Source organism: Eleginops maclovinus, chromosome 8 (assembly GCF_036324505.1).
Source record: "Eleginops maclovinus isolate JMC-PN-2008 ecotype Puerto Natales chromosome 8, JC_Emac_rtc_rv5, whole genome shotgun sequence".
Classification (NCBI taxonomy): Eukaryota; Metazoa; Chordata; class Actinopteri; order Perciformes; family Eleginopidae; genus Eleginops; species Eleginops maclovinus.
In genome coordinates this window covers 11778685-11804783 of record NC_086356.1, presented here as the reverse complement: position 1 = coordinate 11804783, position 26099 = coordinate 11778685, and the positions used below count along the sequence as shown (strand labels likewise).

At 38.2% G+C, this 26099-nt stretch overlaps 1 protein-coding gene across 1 annotated transcript in view; it reads right to left on the bottom strand.

Annotated features, from left to right (window-relative positions):
- The window catches only part of LOC134868515 (astrotactin-2-like), a 233974-nt gene that overhangs the window by 4743 nt on the left and 203132 nt on the right, over positions 1 to 26099 (bottom strand). The window contains exons 20-22 of the mRNA XM_063889717.1: positions 9644 to 9785; positions 1227 to 1327; positions 527 to 710 (exon numbers count right to left, since the gene is read on the bottom strand). Of these exons, the coding sequence (XP_063745787.1) occupies positions 527 to 710; positions 1227 to 1327; positions 9644 to 9785 (427 nt within the window). The remainder of the gene's footprint in view (positions 1 to 526; positions 711 to 1226; positions 1328 to 9643; positions 9786 to 26099) is intronic.

The following is a 26099-nucleotide window of genomic DNA, read 5'->3' as shown; positions in this document are numbered from 1 at the left end:
CATGTTGTGGACATTTTCTATGAGAAAAGAGAGGAAATAGAGTTTGAAGTTGAGTTAGTGTTAGCTGACTATCAAATTTAGTGTTTGGCTTGGCTGTCAAACACTGTTTTGGCATCACCATGGTAATGCGAGGAGCGACTGTAACCCGAAGTTTTCATGGTGACCTTGCCCACTTGCTTTCCAGTATAATCACTTTGAAAAGTGGGAGAAAAGGAGGGGGCAATTGTGTAGAAGGCTGCTTAGAAGGGTGCAGACAATGCCATGAAAAATGGCTTAATGGTCTGAAACTGGAAGGACCAGTCCAAACATCTTTGGCTTTTGTTACGTAATAAAACTCAGTGTGACTGTAATTGATCCCGGACAACAAAACAGCGTCATCAAACAAGATGACAAGGACTCTTGGGTAAATAGTGGCAGACTGAAACAAAATAAGGAATTTTTCAAGACAAGAAAACATCAGTTCTCTTAAAACAAAAAACTGGTGAATAATCTGCTTTGCCTGCTTAAAAAAAACATATCCTCCCACCTGGGGCCCAGCTCATCTTCACTTCGCCAGACAAAGTCTCCAAACTTTTCGTAGTGGGAATTGTAGTGATGCTGGACTCTGTAGAGCAGTGGAGGAGGAATCTCCATCAATGTGTTGTAGGCCATCTGCTGCTCCTTGCCACTTGTGTAGCCATTATACAAGTTGTATACCTTGTCTGCTATCTCTGTGAGGAGGGAAGAGACAGAAAGAGGAGAGACACAGAAGCAGCGGGGAACACATATTTAACTCAAGCAAGGTAAGCAAATAAACACATCAACTTTTTTAATTAAGTATTGGACTTCTATGAGGTTTGGGAATTGCAAGAGGAGAAAAAACGGCAAGTATGGTATGTAAGCAAGGAAGTGATACTGTCTGGCTAACTCCACTGTTCATTAAATCTGAATGTGAAATTGGTGATTTATTTAACTTTTATTCAAAATCTGATAAAACTTGATGCTAACAAACTTGATTTATGTTTTATAAATGTAAGTGTGACTTGCAAAGACGAAACCATTGAGTTAGATGAAAGGGTGTAATGAACAAAATATACATGTACATGGTTGTCTTTTAAATATGTTTTAGTGATGAACTTTCTGGGTAAGTACCAATTAATATAAATTGTGATTATGTTATAAAACTTGAGCCAAAAATTTAATTAAAAGACGAAGAGCAAGAACAAGAAAATGAAAGCTGAGTGTACCTTCGGCTCGATTGTCATCCACCATTGGACAAGATGTCCGTACTGACACAAAGCTTGACTCAGAGTGGCCACCTCGGCTATCCACTGCATGAAGAGTAAACCTGAAAACAACAAAAAGCAATTGAAAAAGGTTTATTCTTTTGACTGAAACCTCAACTTAAATTAGTGTTAGCAGAAACACATACAAAAAAGCTTGAAAGCAATTACACGTTTACCCTTGACCAAAAACTCCAACTACACAAATGATTGGCACTTTGGATATGCTGACACAGACATAAGCTGACAGTCTTTAAAGAGTTTAATGTTCACGGGTTTGCCGTGCTTGATGAGATGGTGATCTTGCTAGGTGATGCATTTGATCGTTTACATCCATATAATGACATATTTTTTAGAAAACTGTCTTGCCGATAAGTACCCAGGGATGGTGTGATTTAATATATAAATGTATATATATATATCTGAAAAAGAGAGCAGCCTGTTCCACAGTGGCAGAGGAGACAGCAGTAAGGGGGCTGGACTCAAGTACTCTATAAGGGCAAAGTTCCTCTCTCTGAAAATGTCAAACATCAGAATCCTTCGGGTTATATGATAACATAGCACAAACAGTTCAAGACATTAGGATATGAGACACTGCGAAACTGTAAGGCATCTCAAGTAATATAGGGCTCGGAAAAAAATACAAATGACCTTTACATGTCCTTTTGAAAATGTCAATCTGTGTGATTTTGGATAAGAAGAAGTACAAGGAGAAACCAGTCATATTGAATCTAAAAATGGATGAAGGATGGCACATATTAAGCCATCAATATTGTTGCAGGCAGCGGCAAGGAAAGAAATGCCAATATCATATACCTGCATGTATTATTTTCCACTGCTGTCTTGATGATGGTTGAACTTTTAACTTGCTGCTGCAGCACTCTTTGGGACCTTGGCAACCATATAACCACACCAAGGAAAACACTAGAGCTCCTTGTATTGTTCCCTGAATTCTCTAAATTACACCTCCATTTGTAAGAAGTGAACAAACATAAAAAATAAAAAAAGGTTCTTAACATTGATTTCTGTTTAGCCAAACCCGCTGTTGTGTCATATTGCAACGCATTATCTAATATTATATATACACAGCTTAGTTGAATACTCGATTCTGATTGGTCAATTCAGATTGTTGATACAGTAGTACAGACTGCTGTCAAGGACTATAATGACCGTTGCTAAGGAGGATCAAGAAAGAAAAAGGAAAAAACGCAAACAAATGGAGAGCTGGATGTCAGATAAATTAACAGAACGAGACAGACAGGAAGTAAACACTAACAGGAACACGGTCTGCAGTGTTTAAGGACTTGTTAGTGGATCAGAAACTGTAAACAGACTTGAACAGTTACAGGAAACCTCGATTAGTGCTGCCGTAAAGTTGATGTCACATTTCCAGCCGTTTGTTCGCTGTGGAACAGATTTTTTTTTCCTTAGATGAAGAAATATGATAATTTTTTAGTCAATAAAATAATTTCAATTAATATTGGGAGTCGAGTCTTTAGTTTGCTTAGTATCTGGCCGTGTAATAAGCAATCAACTTCAGGCTGATCAGGGAGCTCGAAGCGAAGCGAAGTGGGCTCCCTGATCAGCATTCAGCGGCACATTATCCCTTACTTATTTGTAATGTGTCATATTAAGCTACCAGGTGTATAGGTCTATAGACTTTGACATGTCACATAAGAAAAAACACCAGTGTAAATTATAAAATAAATGATTGCTTGATTACATTCAGAGTTGTTGTTGTCAAGGTACTGGATTTGTGTTTGAAACTTGAATAGAATAGCACCATCGGTAATGTTCTACTATTCATACATTACCTCATACGACACGTAAAAATATATGCTGTGAAAAGGCCAATTTGGCTATATTTTGTCCATCATTGACCCCCTATACTTTTTTTCACACCTTATCCCTCTGGTTTTCAATGTGACCCTACACATTTCAAGCATAGCTCCAACCAAATTCAACCTGAGCAGTACATCAGAAAATGCAAATAGAGCTTCTTTGTTATGTTAAAGGTTTCTGTTAAATTAAAAATCCCATAAATAATGCAGTTGCTGTGAAGGTTATTTAATAGAAGAAACAAACTGTTTTTCCTACTACAGGAGATTGAATTTAGTATTGAGAAATGTTTGTTGCTGGTTGTGAAAAAAACTGTAAGCTTTCCCCAGTATTTCAACAGAGTTACCGCTGTAAAAACAACAGAATGACAACAAGGAAACCACAAAACACAGCGAGACAAGATGAACAACTGAGATAGCATTCCAATGCTAAATACTTTTGAAAAATACATGAAAATAAAGACATTACAATATTATTGTTATTTCAAAAGTTTATTTTCTTCCTAAACGCATTTGCCTTTTTCTCATTTTATGTCTGTCCCAATGCTGTCAGATGATTGTTTTGTTGTAACATGACCTGCTTGGACATTGCTCACATAGTTTGTCTAGTCTTGTTTTTCAGCAGGGTGGATGCGGTATTCCCCAAGAATTTCACAAAAGACGCACAGGCCTCACGCGCTCTTCTGCACAGGAAAACAATGCTGGCATGTAACAATCACTGTTTAAATTACTGTATGTGGCCACATAACGTGCAGCTGGATACAATGAGGTGGAAGAATAACGGAGAGCAGGAGGAGGACGTAGAGGCGGGAGTTTTTATCAAGGCAATTTGTTAAAAGTTTTGTTAGGGACCCAGGATGTGGGCTTGCCAGCCTTTTATTGCTGTTTTTTTGTTGTTTAAATGGTTGGCATCAATGACAGGTACTGTTCCCCCTTCCACAGCCCCTACAGCAATTACAAGGTTTTTATGTACAGTAATAAAGCTTTTTCTGCCATGAGATTAAGCCTCTAAGAGAGTCAACTTTAGAGTCTGCTTTTTGTTTGGGTAAATGAGGAATAATGTGCTCATTGTGGAATGAATTATGACATTTTAACAAAAATATGAGACATTTTACAACTTTTTGATCGCAGTTTATGCCAAGCAACCTTGGCTAGGGTTTCTTAATCCTGTCAGGTTCTCATTCACAGAAACTGATAGTAGCAGTCTAAGCTCAGCTCAGGCACACAGTAATGATAAAGATCGCCTATGAGAACAAAGAAAGCAGCTTCGGTCTGGCAAGCCACGAGAATGTCAAAACATCAAGTAACAGAATTTGGCAAGACGCACACAACCACCACGGCCACCCACCCTACCACACACGGATACACTTTCCTTTGTCTCTCTATTTTTCTATCTACATTGCTTGCATATAGTTCAGGCCTGTCTATCCCTCTCTCTAATTCTTTGTCTCTCACATCTATTCCAAGGCCGTCTGGCTGCACATGGCTCCTCTGGAAGCGGTTCGGTTTGTCCCTGTGCCATAGTTTTGAAAGCTCAGCAAACAACCAAGTGGACAAATGGCAGATTAATGTTTGTGTAAATTAACAATGTGGCCATTAAAGTAACTATTGTCCTCTAATTTAATGAGACAGTGGGGAGATGGATGAACAAGGGATGACAAGACAGAAAGCTCTGGGACAGACAGAGCAAGAGATGAGGAATGGGAGAGAGTGAGAGAGGATCAATTAGGGCAGTATTTTTGGCATGCTGAGAGAAGCTAGGGCAGTAGGGGTTGCCTTTTCCATGACATCAATGTTTGGACACACATCAGAAAACTGGTCAACAAATCAATCAAAGCTGCAATAATAATTTCAGACTGCCCGAAAAATCTGTGGCAGCTACAGCATCTCATGACGTTGAAATCCTCAGACCTACAGTATGTGGCATTACACTAACAGCCCTAAATAAAATGCCTTTGCCTTTCATTGTGAATTAGCTAAATAATCTCCGCTCTGAATGACCTCACTAGTCCAAATGAATGTCATGGTCACAACACCACATTAAAAGTCATTCAACAGATCATTTGTTAAATGTAGATGTCTAGATAATCGAGAAGACCATCATTTCAACAGTACTTTGAATGATGTTTGACAAAATCAAGTCGATAATATCATGTCTCAGCAGTATTAGAATGTGCTGCCATCATTTCTCTCTTGCTCTTCAATCATATGAAGCTTTGAAGGCCACATTTTTTGCTGTGGTTTCTGAAAGCAAAAATTATTTTGATTTCAAATCCACTGGCTAGTTCAAAGTGTAAAAGATCAAAGGTCTCTACCAATATTGAGAAATGGAGAAGTATATTACGACTTTGTCTACAACTTCTGTCACTTGTCAAATGGACTCTTAATTCATTAGAGCAGCACAAACAATAACCTCAATCGGTTCAATCAAAAACAAATGTTGCACAAAACTGAACTGACCCTTAAATCTAAATGTTTTTGCCATGACCACAATCTTTGTTCAACCATAAGAAAGTAAATAAAGTTGACTAACTGTCACAACAGTAACGAGGGGAAAACAATCAGAATCAGGCATCCTGGTCAACTAGTAGTCCGAGACACTGTAACATAGATTATCATTATTACAATACAAAAGTTACTCTGTATCCAGCATATTTGTATTGACTTTTGAAATGAGGTGTGAAGAAGAATGAACATTTTAGTTGGGGGAATGGCAGCAGCCTTGGTAATGATCAAGTGTGAGGTCAAAACCAGTAGAGGTCTTATCAGACTCTTGATTAAGACAAGCGGAGTTGGCTTCAAGCAGATGTGCCCTCAGACGTAATTCCAAGGTAAACTCTGCTCTTATCAGAGCAAAACAACACTGTAGAGAATTCCTCAACAAAGATAACACGGCTACACATTTGGAAATAAGGCTCTTGTTGCAGGTTTTGTTAGTGGAAGCCCGAGTTCTACAGATTAATGAAAAGGTATTTACCTAGTATTATTTATCCACTGCGTCAACGCATGTAGGAGTTTTTTAAACTAAATATACAGTAATTATCTTGTAGGCATAGCCATCAGCTTCTAGAACAGTCATTGATGACTGTTCAATGATTCCTTGGTATTCGATGTATTCCTGTCATCTTCATTTCCTTGTTTTAATGCTCAATTCTCAACACTTTTCAATATGGACTATTCTACTTTTCCCTGTGTGCAATGTTTATGTGAAACTCACAGGTTCATCAGCTATGACCATATACTCAAATGTTAATAGATAAGTTTAAAAGACCACATGGCATTACTTTTACTGATATAGCTGTTATGTAGACTTAAATAAAAACAGTTGTTGGCAATGCTATATTAATACATCCATAACCTTAACTCTGGCTGTCTCAAATAATAACCCACACAAACAAGCATCATAAGGCCTTTTTATTCATGTAATGTAGCTTCCCTCTCAACTGTAAGTTTATGTTCATTTAGTTTTTGACACAACTAAAGATACTTTCCTTCAGGGTAATTTTGTCAGGCTAAATGCGGTGAGTATGCCCTGCTGTGTTGTCACCTCAGGTTATTGGACATCCACTGACAATAAATCATACATTAGGATTTGGAAATTAAACAATTTCAATGTTCAAAGTATTTGTTTTTTGTAACTTTGTACGGCACATGTATACCTAGATTGGGGATAATCTGAGGTTAACCATAGCTTTAAACTGGCTGCTTCTTTCAAAGGGGCAATGTTTAGGCTCCCAAAACAAACCAAGGCCTTCGAAAAGCATGAACATTATAAAAACAGGACACTTAACTGAACCTGAAAAGACAGTCTGTTTCATGTGTCCAATGTCAGCCACAACAACACCTGGGTCCTGTCTGGTTCACTTATTATTGATCCTCCTGCAGGAGCAAACAGTGCTCATAGAAAATGCACATAGCAGCAATAACTAGTTGAGAAACAAAACCAAAAAACATCTCTGGCTAAATTGGAAAGCAGATATATTTCTACTCTGAATCGTGCCTCTAAATAGCTTCCCAAAAACTGATTAAACAGAAAAAATAGAAGCCTTGGACAAACATATTGCAATCCCATCAAAAATGATTTAAAATAATCATAATTAAATTGATGTTAACACTGTGTCAGAAACATGCTGGGACAGCTCTACGATCATTTGAGGTTATAGTTTGTAATGACGCAATTTCTGATATTGTACGGTGAAATGAAAGTAATAAAATATAATAATCAAGTTTCCACGTAGAGCAGTGTAGTAAAGCCCCACACCAGTATGCACTTAATTTTAAAATGTTTGTAGGACATGATGTGTTATTCATAAAACATGCTGTAATTGTTTTACTGTTGGAACCAATCTGCCATCAGCACAAGGTCACATAGCCTTGGCTTCCCACGTCACACACTGTCCCTGTAAGGGATCAATAAATTATATCTCCTTCTCCTTCTTCTTGTTCTTCTTCTCTCAAAATTCGACTTCCTGTAGTAAATACGTGATGTGTTATATTGATGGCTATGAGTGCATTTAATGGCATTTAATGACCTCAGGCAAGGTCTGTCTTTTGGCTAAATCCCTCCCAAAATCTACAAAGAATGGTCAATTTGTTCTTTGAGTTAAACAAAGACCGCCTCTTAACAGAGATCCTTCTGTATTCACTAAAACCCTGTTCTGCTCTGACCAAAAAGAACATAAAAGAACGGAAGCAACCACCACTTCCACCACGTTGAGCTCCCCTGTTTAACTCGAGCCAGCTGTTGTAGGTAACAAAATTGACCCCCTTAAACAAAACAGCATTTGCAGTGGGAATTGTAGACACCTAAGGGAGGATGTGGTATTGCTCATATTTGCTCAGTCATTCTTATATGGGAAAGACGCAATCATGGCCACAACATAATGTTTAATGAAAGGTATTTATATGGTAATCGGAAAACACTGAACTCATAAAAATGTGGTCACGAAAACTCAAGTCAAATGGGTTGCAATAAATTGCGAGCCAAGACCAAGAGCAATGTTGCAGAATAGTGTAGGTGGGTGGACACAATTGTACTGTTTATCAAATTGTGAAGCAATGCACTCTTTGATTTCTTTAACATTTTGATTCAGAAATTGCAAAAAATGGAGCACGGTCTTCAGTTACTTTTAATAAAAAAATGGGAACCACCACCCTCTTCTGGGTTTTCACAGACATGGTCCCTAACCTACACATGACATTGATGTATGAGGTGTATTTACAATCACTGCCAAAACATATCTAGAGCCTATATATTTCTTCACCACGCCTAGCAACTTGCTGCTGAATCGCTTTGAGCTGACCTCCACCAAAGAGATGGTTGAGACTTTCTCTTATTCCTCTCAGAAAGCTAACTCCACAGCAAAGGTGTCAAACAGGTTCTAGGGTTCTTCAAACAAGGTCAGCAGTTGTCCTCTGCTTGAACCAGCCTCTGTGATGTCCTACCTCCGCTTCCTGAATTGTGTCATGGTTTTCCATAACCTCCGTGAAGCCAAACAAAAGTCCTTCTTTAAGGACTTGCAAACTCCTACACATTAAGCTTCCGAGAACACAGAAGCTGCAGTTCTTCAGGCTTCCTTAACCTGACCGCTGGTTAGGAGGCCCCTGGGTTAAACAAGTCTAATAGACTCCTTCTCCGGTTTCAGGTTTCTTTACTGCAAGTGTCCACCAATAGGATCTTGGGTTGCCGGTACTCTTGCGTTTTAGCCACACAAAAGCAGCCACCTTAAGATATTGTATACAGTTTATACAACAGTATTATAGAACAGTATAAACTGTTGTGAAAACAATGTATAAATAGTCTTGTATGCCTAAGCAACCGCTTTGAAGTTTATAGTGACTAAAAATATACAAATACTGTACATAGCAGGTCACAATTATTGGCAAGTTAATCGTGTTGCTAAAATTCATGATTGTGTCAACCCTATCAGTGCATCCATTAGGTTCCTCTCACACTGGTGTGTAGGAAAGGACAGATTCCAATTCTACCGTACGTGTAGAAATTAGCCAGGGGTTAGCCTACCTAGACCCCAAAATGTTTTCCTTTCAGATTGGCAAAGCACTAGAGGCCCGAATGTACATACCTTCTCCTGGCTGAGTTTGATTAGACCCCATGGGTACAGCTCTTATTGTCTAATTCTGTGCCTGGTCTGGGACGAACGTGCATTTCTACACAATATTTGTCCCTCCTGAGAACTCACTGGGGTCCACAAAACCCAACACCACAATAAAACAGCAATTATCTTACAGCTTTAATGCATCTTATATTGCTTGATTAATACACACATCTAGAAACATAGTTTACCTACAAGTTAAATATAAATGTTCCTATGAATTAAACCCATAGAGATCTGGAAATAATCAGGGACTTGTTCTTTGAGGGGATTTTACTTCATCAGGAACTTTGAAAATATGTCTGAACTAACTACACCACAACTAAATTTATGATTCATGTTTATTCATACGACGAAGAAATAAACAGTCACATTAAATCAGTTATTTAATTGACTTGAAAAACTTGGCAAACGTCTTTGGCATACTTACTTGTAGAGACTGTCGGGTTCCAGGCACTTGAAGACAACTGAATATAGCACAGAGTGAGGATGGTCTACAGTCCTTCTCCCGGCAACAACACAGGACGAACCCAAACCAGAGAACAGATCATCCACCAAGCTTAGAACTTCACCTGGTAGAGAGATAACATTAAAGGAAGAAAAAGAGTATGAAATGAAGAAACAGAGAAACAAAATAAGGAAATTATAAAAAGAGGTCACTTTGAAAATGTTATTTGTACTGTTCAACCATCCGTCATACGTTTAGCCAAAGAAAAGAAAAAGGGGGTAACATCTTTCAACATTATCTTTCATCTATTGTTCTAAGTTAAAGAAAACAATACCACATGTTTGGGTTGCACCACATGTTTAAACAAGAGAAAAACTATGGAACACAACATGGACATAGTCATGAATGAATTCCTGCATTTAGGAAAACCTTATTTCCTTATCAGTGATCATGCCATTTGACTTTGGTGTTATGAGTTTCACCTCTGCCCGGTCCGGTGGGAGCCATTTCACCAGCACCAGCCGGGAGCTAAATTAAATATGACTTTTTGTTGGCAGCAGCCCATACCCACGACGTTACAGAACTGTAAGAAAACAGGATATCAGTCCTTTATGGGCACATGGTTCTGTTACAATGATATCTCTCTGAGCACCCTGGCGTCTCACAAAACACTGCTTCACAAGTTGTGAAATATCTTTCATGTCAGCTTACGGGAAAGGCGAGCGACGCACGCTTGTTCATTGAGACACATACACGATGCCAGTTTCCATTGCTCATGGGGGTGATGGAAAAAAGAGGGAGCTGTCAAAATAGTTTAAAAACTCTCGAACGGTTGGATTTCCAACTATTTCTACACGAGGTAAAGGGCAGCTTAGTTTTAGCTTATGATACATGGGCCAACTTATAAACACAGGGAGTAAGTCTGGTGGGTAGGGCACAAGGGGATGGTAAGTAAAGGTTACAGAAGAGAGGAAAAAGAACTGCACGAATGAATGATTTGACCTTTTCACAGAAAGAGCTCTGTGTATAGGAGGTTTCCCCTAAACACATTCCTGTACTGCAGGGTTGCTCTTTTTAAATGTTTTACCTTTTCTAAACATGAACCTCAAATTGTATTCATTTGGATTTATTTTTTAATACAACTTGCTTAAAGCTGCTAAAGAAGTGCTGATATCAGTATCAGGACATATCTATTGAAATGTTGGAAGTCATGGAGTGTGTTTGTGCTTTAAATTTTAACATTACCTTTTACAATAAACAAATGACATAAGCAGACACTTTCTTACAAATATCTTTCTACTTTCTTAAACCCAAAGCCCACCAAACAAGGTTTAAAAATAGTAAGCTATTCATAGAATTTGAATACATTCTTTCTTAAAGCGAAATCTGACAGGTTGTTTTGGTTTTTCAAGAGGAAATAAAGAAGCTAATGTTACAAAAGTAGTAAAATAGTAGAAATTAGGTCAATTAGATATTAGAACATATTAAGAAAGTCTCTATTGATTAAGTATTAAACCAAACGTTGATAATGGAATGACTGCAATGTCTTTTAAATAGTACAGTAGGATTCACTTCACATTATTGCTGTGCTTTATGCATTATTATTGCACTCAATTTGGTTGTTTTGTAATACTTTACTGTGTTCTTTCTGATATTACTTAGTTAAGGGAAATATGATTTTGGAGAAACATACTGCTCCATCAAAATCATCAACATAACGAAAGAACATTTATAATAATCTGCAAAGTGGCAAAATGTTTATTTTGTAACTGAAGGTTTGGATTGTGGTATTGATATCTAAGTTGGGTTCTTAAATAATACCCAAGGTATAATCTTACCCAAGCCTTGAAGATTTTAAGTTACTGAACGCACACATCACTCAGGACTTAAACCGAGTCTTCGCTTGTCTGCAAAGTGTGTTGCCAAGTAAGTAAAGGCTTTTCAAAGGACTATAATGCAAAGCATCACGGACTTCATTGGATTTGCTGAAGAAGGTTGATGAGTAAAATCTGTCGTCTTTGTTATAATAATAATAATTCTAAAAGCAATGTCATATATGCGCTGGATATCTAAGTGTTAAGTGTTAAGTTCACATATCATTTTTGACTTTATGCCTATAGAAACATAATTATCCTGAAATCACAAAGGAAAATGAGCTGAATTGAAGGTGAAGGTGAAGATTTATTCCAATGGTGATATTGGATCCAGTGTTTGCCATCAGAATTTATTGTCCAAGAGCTGCACACTCAGGATGTCTGGAGGTTCCTGACACCCAATACGGCCACATTAAACTGAAAACTGTTTAGGAGTGATAAAATTTGATTTGAGTAACTAATAGCTTATAGCTTGTAGAACTGAGGAAGGAAAACCTTCAGTTTTCTTAAATAAGCTCAGTTTCTTTTTATCAGTAAGTGCAAGCTTTTGTGCTAAGGTCACTACCTGATGACTTTTAAAACACATGTTGGAATTATCCCCAGAAGAACACTTACTATAAAGAGGAAATTATTGGTAATGCTCTATTTCTGATCACTTATGACCTAAATTGCCCTGCGTTTATTCTGCCTTTTAAGTTTATTCCCTCAGCTTTTATTGTCTACGAGAGGAATGTCAATTGAATGCCAGATTTCTGCCACTTCACAAAGGATAAAGGTAGAAATAAGCTCAGTAAAATGAGGGAAGGAACAAGCACAAAAAAAAAAGTCAAGGGAGTGAGACAAACAATGAAAGGAAAGGAAAAAAGACAGCGAGCGCTTTGATGTTTTATGATTTTGGATGTGGTCATGGCGAGGAATGTTGATGTCAATGGATGTTTTGATAATCAGAATAAATCAAGGAGCTGATGCGTGACTACAGGTCAGGAGCAACAACTTGTGATTGTTTTAGTAGCGGTGAGTTGATGTATGTGATTATAACATGATCCTGACTCTCACAAATCAAATAAAGACACACTGTCCCATTCTCGTGCGACACTAAAAAGTGTTCTCACCAATGGCTACCCTTTCATGGCGGAGACACAAGTTTCTATCCTGAAGGACCATTGAAAGTGTCGCCCGTAAACAAATGAACAAACCCAGACATTGACGAAACAGCACACACATCTGCCAGAAGACTATAACAACAACAACAACAACAACAACAAAAAAGGGCCAAAAAACTGTAAAAAGACAGAAAGGAGGAACTTGTATGGCAAGATGTCTTCTGTTGCTCCCTTTTGCAGACATGGCCAGTTCAAAGTAAAATAATATTCAAAAGTGTTCAGAAAGGTGTGGCCTACATTATGACTTCATTCTTTATCTTAATAGGAACTATTTATGGAATCTTACTGAAGTTTTGACTGGGCTTAGCAAGATTTCCAAGATGACAAGCGACTAAGAACATATTCATTTCTAATATAGAGAGAATGTTGCAAAGATGATGGATAGTTATACATTACTAAAGGTATGACCCTGCATGTGAAATGTTTTACTTTTCAAAATATCCTCTTGAAAAGCACTGACTATGCCATTATAAAATGTGTTTATCATAGTCATTATATTGTAGCTAATCTAAAAGACTGTTCTTTAACAGTTTGGGTTGAAAATAAACTCGATATGACAGTATCCATGTGTTCTAACAGAGTTGGAACGATGTTATGTCCCCCTTAGGCATAAATAGAGACTGGCATCATGGGCTTAGTTTAGTTAAGCTTAGGGACATGAGGCAACGTGTCATAATTGGACATTACACATACAGTGTGAATAGACCTCTTATGTCAATGACAGCACGAGGAAGCGTAAGTTACTTTGATCCACCTGGAAGACTCAACAAAAGGCAAATGTCTTTGGTCTGCTCTCGGTGGCTCTAGGATGGCTTACTGTATAATTATCAATTTAAGAAATCAGCAGGAGAACACAATGTGTTATATTTCTTTTAACAACCATCTATACTTACCTAGCAAACTCTACAGCACATTCCATGGGTCAAAACCTCTTTAAACAGAGACATCTGAAAGTTATAAACTGTTATGCAATTACGTAAATATAAGAACAGTATGCAGGCTTAGTGGCGGTACACAATGTACCATCATGTGCACACAGCTAAGGGGCTGACAATGTCCTTTTCCCTGTGTAAATGTCAGTTTGCGAAACAATTTAAACTAATGAAAACTACATACTGAAAAAAATCTATCGATATTCTAGTCTTAATATAAAATGTGTTAGAAAAAACATTTAGCTTAACTTTAAACATAGCAGTGATCAGCAATCTTTCCTAATCAAGACATTTATTGATTCAAAGTAGAGAAAGAGGAAATTCCAGCAACACTTTGCTGCATAACAACACATTATGAATAGTAATATTGTACAGTACAATATAACTTTACTATCAAATATTTAGTTGTTTCTCAGAGTTATAAATATATCACTCACTGCCTAAAAACATAACCCTGGTTTGTTTTTAGAATAATCCTTGCTTACTACAATCTTCAGTTTGAGAAACTAATGAAGAAATACCAATGTGGAGTGTTCATACATGCAAAATGATAGTATGACTCAAATTCTAAACTGGAAATGTTTTTACAAGCCGTTGACACATCCGTTTACAGCTTTGTATGTGGAAGTTTGCTAATTTCTACCGAGGACTTTCAATTATCTACTACCTCCAAGGTGGTAGCTTTTAAGTTATTGCAAGCCAATTCAGAATTAGTTAATAACACTTGCAATCAAATCCATTAACCTTAAACATAAGTTTTCAAAACCCACCCAGAAGCACCATTAATGGCTCTACCAATCTGAGGGGTTCCTCATGGGTAGGCCTGTGGTCCGTCAACATTTCTGTCAATACCAAAGCCAAAACAGCACACAGCTGGCAAAAATTAAGGCCCCGAAATTCTATTACGGTAAAAGCCATTTTGCGTGTTCTCCAGCTTACATGGTGATTAAAACCTCATGGTAAATGCCAGGTGACCTTTTTAGTAGGCAGAAAGGGGTACAAATAATAGCAAATCATGGGCGAGACAAACTTTTCCGATTCAAAAACACACGGGGTTTGAAGCTATGATGTAGTTGCAAACAAGTCAAGGCAAGTTTATTTGTTCAGACTCAATATCATAATACACTGTCTTCTAGGCTTTGCGGGTACATAACAGCAATGTTCCCTGACCCAGACTCACCCATATTCTCTAAGACAAGGAAAACACCTCCAAAAAAATGTTGGCACATAACTAAACACAAAAAGGAGGGGTGGGCACGTGTCTGGAAATTCAAAGAGAACTCCTTCTACCGTGGGCAGCAAGGGCTGAATGGTAGCCGTAGGCGGTGAAAGGGCAATAACAAGAGTGAACAGAAAGCTGCAACAGTAAAGAAATTGAAACACAAGACCAAGTATGACCTTACATTAATACACGATGCACATGTTTGCCGCACATGTTAACCTTGTTTGCCCTTATGTGGCAGGATGTGGAGTCAGGTGTGTACATGGTGGCATTTCGTGTGATGTTAAAAGCCAGACTTGCTATACTGTTATCCCCAACACATCATTTCAATTACACCACTGAATTCAGGCTCAGCATAATTGCCTTAGCCATTAGCTGTGTGTGTGTGTGTGTGTGTGTGTGTGTGTGTGTGTGTGTGTGTGTGTGTGTGTGTGTGTGTGTGTGTGTGTGTGTGTGTGTGTGTGTGTGTGTGTGTGTGTGTGTGCATATAAATCCTCAAGTTCAGTGGGTTCACAATTACGTTTTTTTTTCTGCTCCAAGAGGAAATTTGAGGGAAAGTGGCTAAGGAAAAAACACTCTTGTAAGGTACTATTTGTTCACTTGCTTGGTTTTATAGATGTGTGAATGAAATATAAAACATTTCTCTACAGTGAATTAATGCAGTAATGTTATTGTTACATGTATGTATCTTTTAATCTAGTAAATCATTAGGAGTTTTATTTCATTTATTAATCATCATACTAGCTTCAAATTTGATCTGAAATCCTTACTTAGTAGTAAAAAGTGATTTTATAAGTGTGCGGCTTCACAAACAAGGGTATCTGTACAGTATGAATAGATATAATATCTTTAAAGTACAACATACTAAATTATTTGCTAAATGCCTAAGTACTTTCTTATGTATTGTCCGTGTAGGCAATACTGTACAAACAACAACTGAGAAAATTTCCCCAGGCTGCAGCACAAACCTGGGGATATAGAGTAAGTGTCAAAAACAAATTCCTGGATTTGAATAACAAGAGGATTGTCATTAAAAAATAATATAATAAATTGACATTACAGTTATAATAGATTAGCATTAGAAGCTGGAGAACTGCATGAACACATATCCACAGAATACAGTTTGTGCTGGTTTTCTTTTTTTCAGTTAATCCTCTCATTCTCTTTCTCAAATTACATTTCTGTTTGTCCTCAAACTACCTCCTTTCTCCGCCCCTGTTTTACTGTGTGTCTCTGTCTATGTCGACAATTATCAATCCAAGCAATTGTACAGTGGACTCTTTTTAAAACAAACAGAACACAAGCTTCAAATTAACAAACAAATCACAAGCTTTATATTTCCTGTAGGCTGCTAAACCTGCAAGGGGCCTCTTCTGTTAAACTGTCAGCACTCAACCCTTCACTCCCCACACTGAGCCTCAACAACGTCATCCTCCCTCTTCCTTTCTCTCTCTCACACAGACAGTAGACATAACATAGGTACACACAAACTGTCTCATGAACAAAGTGTGACACAATGCTACCTCTGGCAGAACATTCAAGGTAAAATAACGTGTGGGAAGGGGTTGCTAATGAGTTGTGGGGATTAACTAGCATCATCCAAGGTAGATATTTAGAGATGGAATCAAAGCACTGTGGGAAATAGATTTCTCCAAGCAGGTTGTGTTGTGCATCATCGTCCAAGTTTTTCTAATCAGGTATGGGGACATCCCTTTGGACAGCCCTGCTGAGGCACTGTGCTGGCAGAAAGATACGTCATTCATTACTGATTATGTTTGAGCGATAAGGCTAAAATAATAATAATAATAATAACAAGCAGAAAATGTAACTTTAATGATCCTCCTAGGAGAACATTCAGCTTTTTCAAAATAGATTGAAATGGATAATAGGTGAAGTAGGTGTTAAAGCTTCAAAATGTTCTTTCATGCTAAGGAATTCCACAGTTATCGTCTCCTAATAAACATCGACTGTAATACAATATTTGGTCTTGAGTCAAAATGTTTTTCTGTTGACTTCTGTACTATATTGAACATATGTTTCTTGCGTTTTATGCTATCCTAACCATTGCTTAGAACAATTGCTTGATTAGCTTGACTGAAAGGTACAGCTGTAAATCATCTGCATAATAACATATCAAGACACGTTTGATGATGCTAGACGAAGTTAGGATGTGATATTTGAAACTAAATTAAGACATGGATTGAATGAAAACAGTAAATGTTGCAGATGCAATTTAAAGGGAATTCCTATACTAACCATGTTGTAATCTCCCCTTAAATATGGATGAAGGGGTCTTATCGCCAGGGACCGACAGTTCTAACTTATTCAGCACCATGTAAATGTTTTTGTTCTCTTTAAATGTCTCTCGTGATTGAAAAGGTGAATCTGCCTATAACGGGAGGCTGTGGCGCAGTGGTATGGTGCGCTGCTCTTCAGATCAGGGGAGAACTAGTTCCAGTCCCACTGCAGTCAGCATGTTGTTGTTTCCCCTGGCAAGACAAGTCGCTTTGGATAAAAATGTCACACAACAAGTGACATGTAATGTAAACAAATGAAACAGAACGTTGTATTGTGCAAGCAATACTTAATTTGTTCACGTTCAACAGTCTTATATGACTTCCGCTATTGATATTCAGTGGTCAATGCAAAGTCGTTTTTGGAAACCTCCAATGACCTGCTGTTTGTCAACATGCTGGCCCAGCTTTTTTCAGCATAACAATAAAATGTGTTCAGGTGTGGTGGTTTGTCATCAACTAATGGTCCCTCGGGTCCATGTCAAGCATTTTGATGTGACCCGTGTGTGGTCTGTTTTTACTGCCCTCGGCTCCTTTTACTGTGGCTCTGTCTCCTCCTAGGTCTGTTCTTAGCACTAAGAATAGACATATGTGTGATGACAGGCCGTTGGCTGTGATGCTGCACTGTATTGACTAGGTGATGTGCACTGACATCGTCCACCTGCTCTACCACAAGAATAACGGCGGCTGATGGTCGGATGACTTCAGCAAACTTTGTGATTTCTGTGGGGCTAGCAATTGTTGCTCGTCTGTAAGCTGCCTTTAGTCACAATTTCTTCTTTGCCAAGTAAGGATGCAGAGCCTTGTGGTGTAAGAAATAATAAAAAGATAGGACAGTACATAACATTAAGATTACTAAAGATTGTTGGGTGGCTACAAATAAGGTTCTGATTCTTGTGTGTTTTTACCAGCAGCAAAATGTGTCATCATTTTAGCTTTAAAACAAATCCAGGGATGTCTATTGGTTCTCTCCTGTTTATTATTGCAAAGACCCATTGAATAATAAATACATATTTATTTCTATCTATTGATTTTTAACTAAACTGGATTCATCAGGTCCAGATCAAGTCCAGACCACCATGAGTTGTGAGTTCATGTCATAACACACATAGATAACATAATTATCCTTCTGAATGATGGGAAAAATAATACTCCACAACACACAGTGATGAATGGAAAGGGAAGGGGCAGCATTCTCATCTTGTCTTAATAACAATTCCAGGACAAATCCATCCATGGGAGTGAGAGGTTCCATGAACACAATGTCTACATCTACAGTACAGTATATAAGGGATACAGAAGGAGTGTTAAGGTTACTGAGAGATGGAGAGACAAAAACATTATACCAGTCAAGTCTAGACCTATGGCAAAGAGAGAGAAAGTTACAATGGGTATGTGAGGATGCAAAATGGAAAAGGAAGCAAAAAGGGAAAAAGGAATGCAGAAAGCCCTTGGCCCCCTGCCTGCAATCTGCAATCTGCTGATGGCGAGCCTCGTGACGAGGAGGTGCACAGCGTCCATTTTTAGCGATGAGGTCATCTTTAATTAACAAAACAAAGAGAGTCAGCTGTGTCACTCCAATCTGTTATCTGCACCCATGCTCAAGGACACTGTTTATCTCCATATAATTCAATCTCTTTGAATGAGGGCTTATTGACGCATTGGGGGGCATTCTTGGTCTCAACCAATAATGGAGCTGTTACATGAACAGGGGTAGGGGATACCGCTGATCTCAGAAAAGAAGGGGGACATGAGGAGTGGAGAGGTATGTTACAGAAGAAGAATTAAACAGAGGAAGATCCACATGTCATATATCCCAATAAACTGTGAGCTGGAAGGAGGAAATTGGAACTAATATCAGGGCAAAGATCAAATGGATCATTTGTTTCTCAGTCCGACAGTGCCAGCATGAGGTGACATCATTGCTGTGTAACCCTCTGCTGTTTTCTGCGTCTCAGTAGCACTCCTCTATATTTTGATTATTGTTTTCCGTCATCTTTTCCGCCCATTTTTGTCTCCTTTTTTGTAGCGTCCAACAACATTTCCAACAATCTACTTTTCTTCTCCTTCTCTGCCCTGTCCTTGATTGTTCTCCATATCACACATCAGGTATCATAGAGCAGTGACCGAACAAAGAGACTAACAGGTTTTTAATTACTGCTAAGTGTTTGCATTTGTGCGAGAGTTGTGGGAAGCACAGTGCCTCGCTGATGAGCGCATTCACAAAAAAGTGTCACCTCAGCATAATACGTTTTAAGGACAAGCCACGCAAATTGGCAGCCGACGAGAGAATAGAGGGATTGTAAAAATGTGATAATGGAAACCACAGGCATTCGAAATTCAGCAAATAAGGGGTACTTTCGGTTAACCTTTAAATTAGATAAATTTTATCAAATTTTTGGCGCCTTCCATTTTTTCCCCATGGGAACTCCCAGTAGATAGACAGGAAAAAGGGCTTAAGGATGTCTGACATTATAATGTAGGTAAGCCACTAATTATTCCCATACAGTCAAAATACACTCTTTCTTCCTTTTGTAAGCAATTTGCAGTTGTGGCCACTGTATAGAGTGTTCACAAAGTAGAAGTTTCAATGGAAAAGGTTGATTACCTGTCTTTGGTATGTTTAAGTGAGACCAGGTGAGGTTCTTATTATTGGCCCGGTTACAAATGCCAAATCAAAATATCCTTAGAGGGTTGTTTTGGTAATCTGATCGCAAATTCAAAGCACAAGTTAAAATGACATGGACTAACTGCTATTAAATTATCATTTAAAGAACTTGAAGTTACAAACGTTTTTTTTTTCTTCTTTTTTCGCTTTGTCACTTCATCATTTGCTGATGCAGATATTAAAACTAGAGTTTTTCAACATTTGTCCATTTAATGCTCTTCTCAGATTTCTTAATATCATCTGTGATCCTCAGTATCTTCTTACATATCACAGCTGGTTTGACCTACTGCTGTAGAGGAATGCTGAGCCCCACACTAATACATCAACTGGCTTCTGGGTCTCTTTGAATGCTGTCTTTGCCTTGGTGTGCCATCTAGAGGCCTGTGTGAAGCCCAGAGAAGTTGAGGCCTGTGTGAAGCCCAGAGAAGTTGATCACTCATATTCAACACTGAATGAGAAGATTGTATAATTAACTAAACAAGCTACAGAGACCCTAACAGTCGGAATGATAACCCCTGAAAATGGCCTATCTTACAGACCAAAATAAAAGTTAAAAAGTCAAAAAGAATGAATGTAGTAGCAATACATGGCACTAAATTAACAGAAACCACTGTAGCTAATGAACATAATATTACATTTTTTTTATACTTATTACTAGTTACAACAATGGAGTCATTAACAACCATAAACCTTCTATTTGAGATATTTATAATAGATATGACTGACTGTACATTTTGCAATACACAAGTAAACATTTTTAAGAGACACAGTTTCCATGATATGATGCTTTTCTTTAGTGTTGGTCCTTAGTCGAATCATATCTGCAGGCCAACAAACCTCCAACAAGGTTTCATTTGACTTTAACTCCATGTCTCAAAACATAAAGAACGGACTGTATTGTTTCCTTTAAATTTATTTCAGTTTCACACTGTAAATGCCCTCTAACAGGGCCTATAGGCTTAATCATCTCTTCTGCAAAGCAGGTCACCAAAATTAATATACAAATTTGACTGCCAGTCAGGATGAGTTATCATGTTTGGAGACTCTGTATGGCTATTACTGTAAATCTCTCCTTTTGCATCTGCTTTTTGTCAGCCCTCGAATACACCCTATTGAGACAATTAATTGCGATCTGGGATGACCTCATTTCCACCTACACTTCATCTCAGTGAGTCACAGCTCCTCTTGCCTTACTGGCCTTGTAGGAACAGGTGATCCCTCTCTGTCTGCTCCATCTGTACATCTGGCACTAGCTGCATTCAGACTGCTTCTATGCTCCACTGACGCGGCGGCTGTTCTCGACTCCCTGCATCAATTGCTTCCTGTGCGCATGCTGACAAGCTATGTTGAGCACACAGCCTCCGTGAGCTAACAGCAGGTGTTTATCTGCTATGGCAACCGAGTTCTTGGGAACCCCCTATCAAAGGAAATTTGGTTTGTGTTTGTATCTCACAAGCAGGACACTTTTCCTTACATTTAAGTACAATACAATATGATATTTGTAAGTCAACTCAGTTCAGTAGATTTCTGTGTAGAAATGTTGTCTGACTTTTTATGGTGAATGCACATTCCTGTGCAGGGATCCCTCGTCACTTACTTCCCCAAACTATATGGCTTTATTGCTCTCCCCTTTCTCTTTAAAGGTCCCTTTTATCTATTAAGTAGAGCGGTTGATGTCACAGTGTCCCCACCTTCAACTTTGCTGCAAGGATTGGTCGATTGTTCTGAACCGAGGTGATCACAGCCTCTCCAAGGACCTGCCCTGGGTGCCATCTTTTTAAGTGCATGTTTGTTGGTATGTTCGTGATTGCTGAGCGTGTATGTCTTAAATCTTGTGTGTGCCTAACTCCCTGTGGGCCTAGTAAATTGACAATGAACAGTGTGTGCGGAACAATGCTTGAGTCTCCTCAGAGACCAGAAGCAGTGGAAAGCAGCATCCCTGAGTTTTATGGGCTAAGGTTAAGAGTCCCCTTGATGATGCTTTCTCTGTGTGATGGCATAGTTTCAGCCTATTTCCTCTGATGTATAGAGTTTCTTCATGGACATGGGAAGCCAAACATTTAACATATATATAGCTGGTTATGATTGACTGACAAGACAGCAGTAAAATGCCTGTCTCTTTCTACAAACCAAACAGTATATTATATATCAGTAATTACTAAGAATAATAACACAACAAATATGTATATTGTTGGGTCTCATGCAGTGAAGACTGGATACTTCAAAATGGAAAAAAGATAACCGAGGTACAATTTGTTCAAGTTTAAGACCCCCATCCTATTAATTATCCTTTATTCATTATATCATATTCTTAGTAGTTTAGTTTTGTAGTTATTACTTCATAAACATTTCATTTTAAAGAACTTGATCCTGGGACATGTGTGCATATAAAAAATCCTCTCTCTGAAGACTGGGCAAGAACTCTGTAGCAGCCGTCAAATTACGAGACAAGATTAATTATGGCTATAAATTCTCCTTTTGATGGGTGTTGCTCCCGGGATAATAAATGACGTTCCTCTATATAAATCTATATAAAAGTGTTTATGATAGTCGTAGTTGAGTCCCATAACTCTCACCTCTCACTCTCACTCAACCTTTGGATCAAATCACGTGTTGATGATACATCATTTTGAGTTATTAGCTATAAATACATATTTTGGTATTAATTATGCTACAAGTAATTCACACTTGTATTTCATTAATGTTTGTATGCAGGACATCAATGGTAAAAAAAAAAAAAGTACACCTGCTTTGAATTCATTTAATAAATCTATATATTTCCAAACTTTCTCTGGATTAAAGTACACAGCAGATCAGAATGAATTTCAACATTTGTCATGTTGAGCCGAGGTTTGCATCAGTGATAGAGTTCAATCGGTTCTCAGAAGGTTGACAAGGTATATTTCTGCTCACATTCCTGGTGAACGAAGCCCTGGCATTCAAGGACAGAAAGGAGATGTTTCTGTAAATGACATATGTTTTAATTTTTCCTTAAAGTGCCAGCTAGCATAACATCTCTTATGATTTATGGTTAATATAAGCCCTAAGATCCACCCTGGTTTATGTCCGAATACTTACATAAGGACACAAGGACTTACATAAGGTAACGATACGCTGAAGTCTGTCAATACTGTGTACACACTGTGGGTGTTACTATATGGCCCTGAGAGCACATATATATATATATATATTGTACAAATACTATCTCTCTCAAATTGTACAATCATGCATGTATGGGTCTATAAAGTAGATTATTCAGTCCATATAAAGACTAAGATATATGAACCAAGGTCTTGACAGGTTTTCTTTACATCAAAGCTTCAGCTTCTATTGACTTCAGAGAGAATATTTGAGAAGGACCAGAGAGAATCTTTAAGAAAAGAGGACTTTTTCCCTAAACAGCACTGATAAGTGGGGGGATATGAGGGGATTGTAGACAGGGACATGATAGTTGATACAGATGTGAAAGGAACGGGGTGATCCTACATAACAAACTGATCCTTTTAAAGCCTCACTGAAAGAAGACAGAAAGAAAGAAACATATAATTTAGGAGAGGGGGAATAGCGAGAGATGTCAAAAAGGATGAAAAGAGTGAAAAATGTAAGCTGGTGGGGCCTGGTTTCAGAGGTCATGTGAAGGATGTTGGTATGTTTTCAGGAAAGGCATGCTGGTGAAAAGTGAGCACGAGATCCTATAACAAATTAAGCTCTTTTTCATTTTCTCTACGTATTTTGTTTCCTACTTTTGATTGTAGGACCTTTTTTCCTTAAATTAAGGTTAATACACAGTAAGAAGTGCAAACCGTCCTACTGTAGGTGGATATAATGTTTTCTTTTTTATTCTTTTTACAATCAAGAATGTCTTTAGTCAATGTGAGGACTGTAGACAATAAGATTCTGAATAAATAACTGATGATGGATGTGTGGTAACAGTCAAACCAAAGCCAAAGTACACTTGGCAGTATTACAAGCAGTCTGTGAGCTAACAAAGAGGACCCTTACACCACCCAAAGTATTGAGGCTTTTTATCTAAAGAAGGCACCTGTATACAATACACTAAAACTTTGACTTGACTTTTCAACTCAGCAATGATACCGATTGCCAGAAAGTTTGCAGCCCTATGATGTTTTATAAGATGAGGCATATGATCATCTCTATAATTTCCATAAAGCAAGAGGGAGTCACATTAGCAACGTTTATGGATATTAGCTTAGAAGAAGATACCATTCACTTTCAAGATTTTCAAGGACCGCATGATTGCATCCATTCATGCAGGAAGCTGGGGAAAAAACCTGAGCCAAGTTGCATATTACATCACTGGAATCAGCTTTTTAACATGGATAAAACCGTCATCAACCGTGTGTAAAATCTCACCGAACCTTCCTCGTCTGTCGTGATAACTAGAGTGATGATTGGGGATTTGGACGTTTAAAAAAACCCCACAGAGGTAATGACATTTGCAAATGATTCTCAAACTGTTTATGTTGACGGGGAGTTTTTAATGTCTATGTTAATTGAATAATGTATTTTTTTACATACACAACCATTAACATTTACTAATAGCTTATACAGTATATATTTATATGGCTAATCCTGGGCATTTTCGTGCCACTAAACTACCATTTTTGATTACATATGTAAACACTCCCACAATGGACTGGATAGCAATACATAGCAACAACCAAATCAGATGTAGCACACAATGTTCTCTTGATGAGATGAATGTTTTGAAATAAAACCTTCAAGCCAGAAAATCAAGACTGATTTATGCTTATTTTCTAATGACTGACCCAAACAACAAACTGAATATATATAGATATATTAGAAGGCATGTAGTATCATCTTATATCCATGTCTAGACAGCACTGACATAGTAACATGGCTTGGGAACCCATTGAGAGCTGGATCCAAGTGTCTGCATCTTCACACTGGCTCTCTGTCTGCCATCTGTATGAGTGTGCACATGGCTGAAAGTGTGTTCTCCGAGTGTGTGACTCATGCTCAGCATGGCTGAATGTCTGTGTGTGGCTGCCTGTTTATCTTTCCTCTCTCTCAGACACCAGCCTAAAGCAGTGTTTCAACTTAGCACTGGATGTGGATGCCTTAACTTATGTGGATCCCCTGGATACAGCTGCTGCCCTAACTACTGAAGATTTTTGATTTTTCAATGGTCCCATTCCTCACATACACCATGATAATCGTTGCCTCTTCTGCCACCTGATTTCACTGACTTTGTCCATGTAATTGTTCGGTGTACTATTTTGTTTGTATGTACTGTATACAAAACAATAATACTGTGGTTAGCTGTGAGTACTGCTGATACTGCTCAAACCCTTGTCTGTTATCCAACTGGGAGAACACAGACCAGTTTGTTCAAATGATGGAATTTGATCACTTTGTGAAACAGTGAGGAGGACCATCAACGGCAAAATGTCAGGTTTTCCATAATTTTCTCTCCTTAAATTCTGGACACCTCACACTGCTCTTTATTCCGAATACTGTATCAGCCCTTAAGCTTTGGATCAGGATTTTTCCCTATGATTGCCTAAATTGTCAAATACAGTTTACTTGAAATCATCCGAATAATCCTTCAGAGTGTACCCACCCATGTTGGACAAGAAGGCTTGACTGCTTACCGGTTCAAATCATTACACAGTCTTGGAAAATATGATCAGGGAAAATGAAGGAGAAACCCGAAAACAACCAAGGTGCCCTCGAGCAAAGTATTTATCCCCAAACTGCTATATTAGAGTTGCTCAGTAGCCAACAGAAGAGGAGTGGTTTCACGCGTAACTTCAGTAAGGGAATGTGTATTTGTATATCTGTTGTTGTCAAGAACAGAAAAGAAACATCAAAACAACACAAGTTTGTTATTTTGAAACCACAAAAGGTGAACAAGGAGCAAAGCGAAGCTGAACAAAACTGGCGCTGGAATAAGAAACCAGTAGTGGCTACGGGGAGTACAAATCCAATAATTTCAAAATAAGTCAAAGCAAGTGTGAGAAAATGGCAGTATGGCTTTTCTTGCTGAGTCCAGAGAACAAGATCTCATCATTTTAAGAGGCCCCTATTATTTCATAAATCGATCCCTGAAATACCTTCCAAGTTTGTATCAGCAACCTTGATCCCCCCCGTTTTGGAGAACAATGAGGGTTTTGAGTAGCTGAGTATTTGCATTGGAAGTGGGAACTATCCAGACACATATGCCTGTACAGTTTATAATACATTATGTTTCCACTGAAGGAGAACCATAGTCTGCCAGAGTTTCCTGCCACTTAACATAAC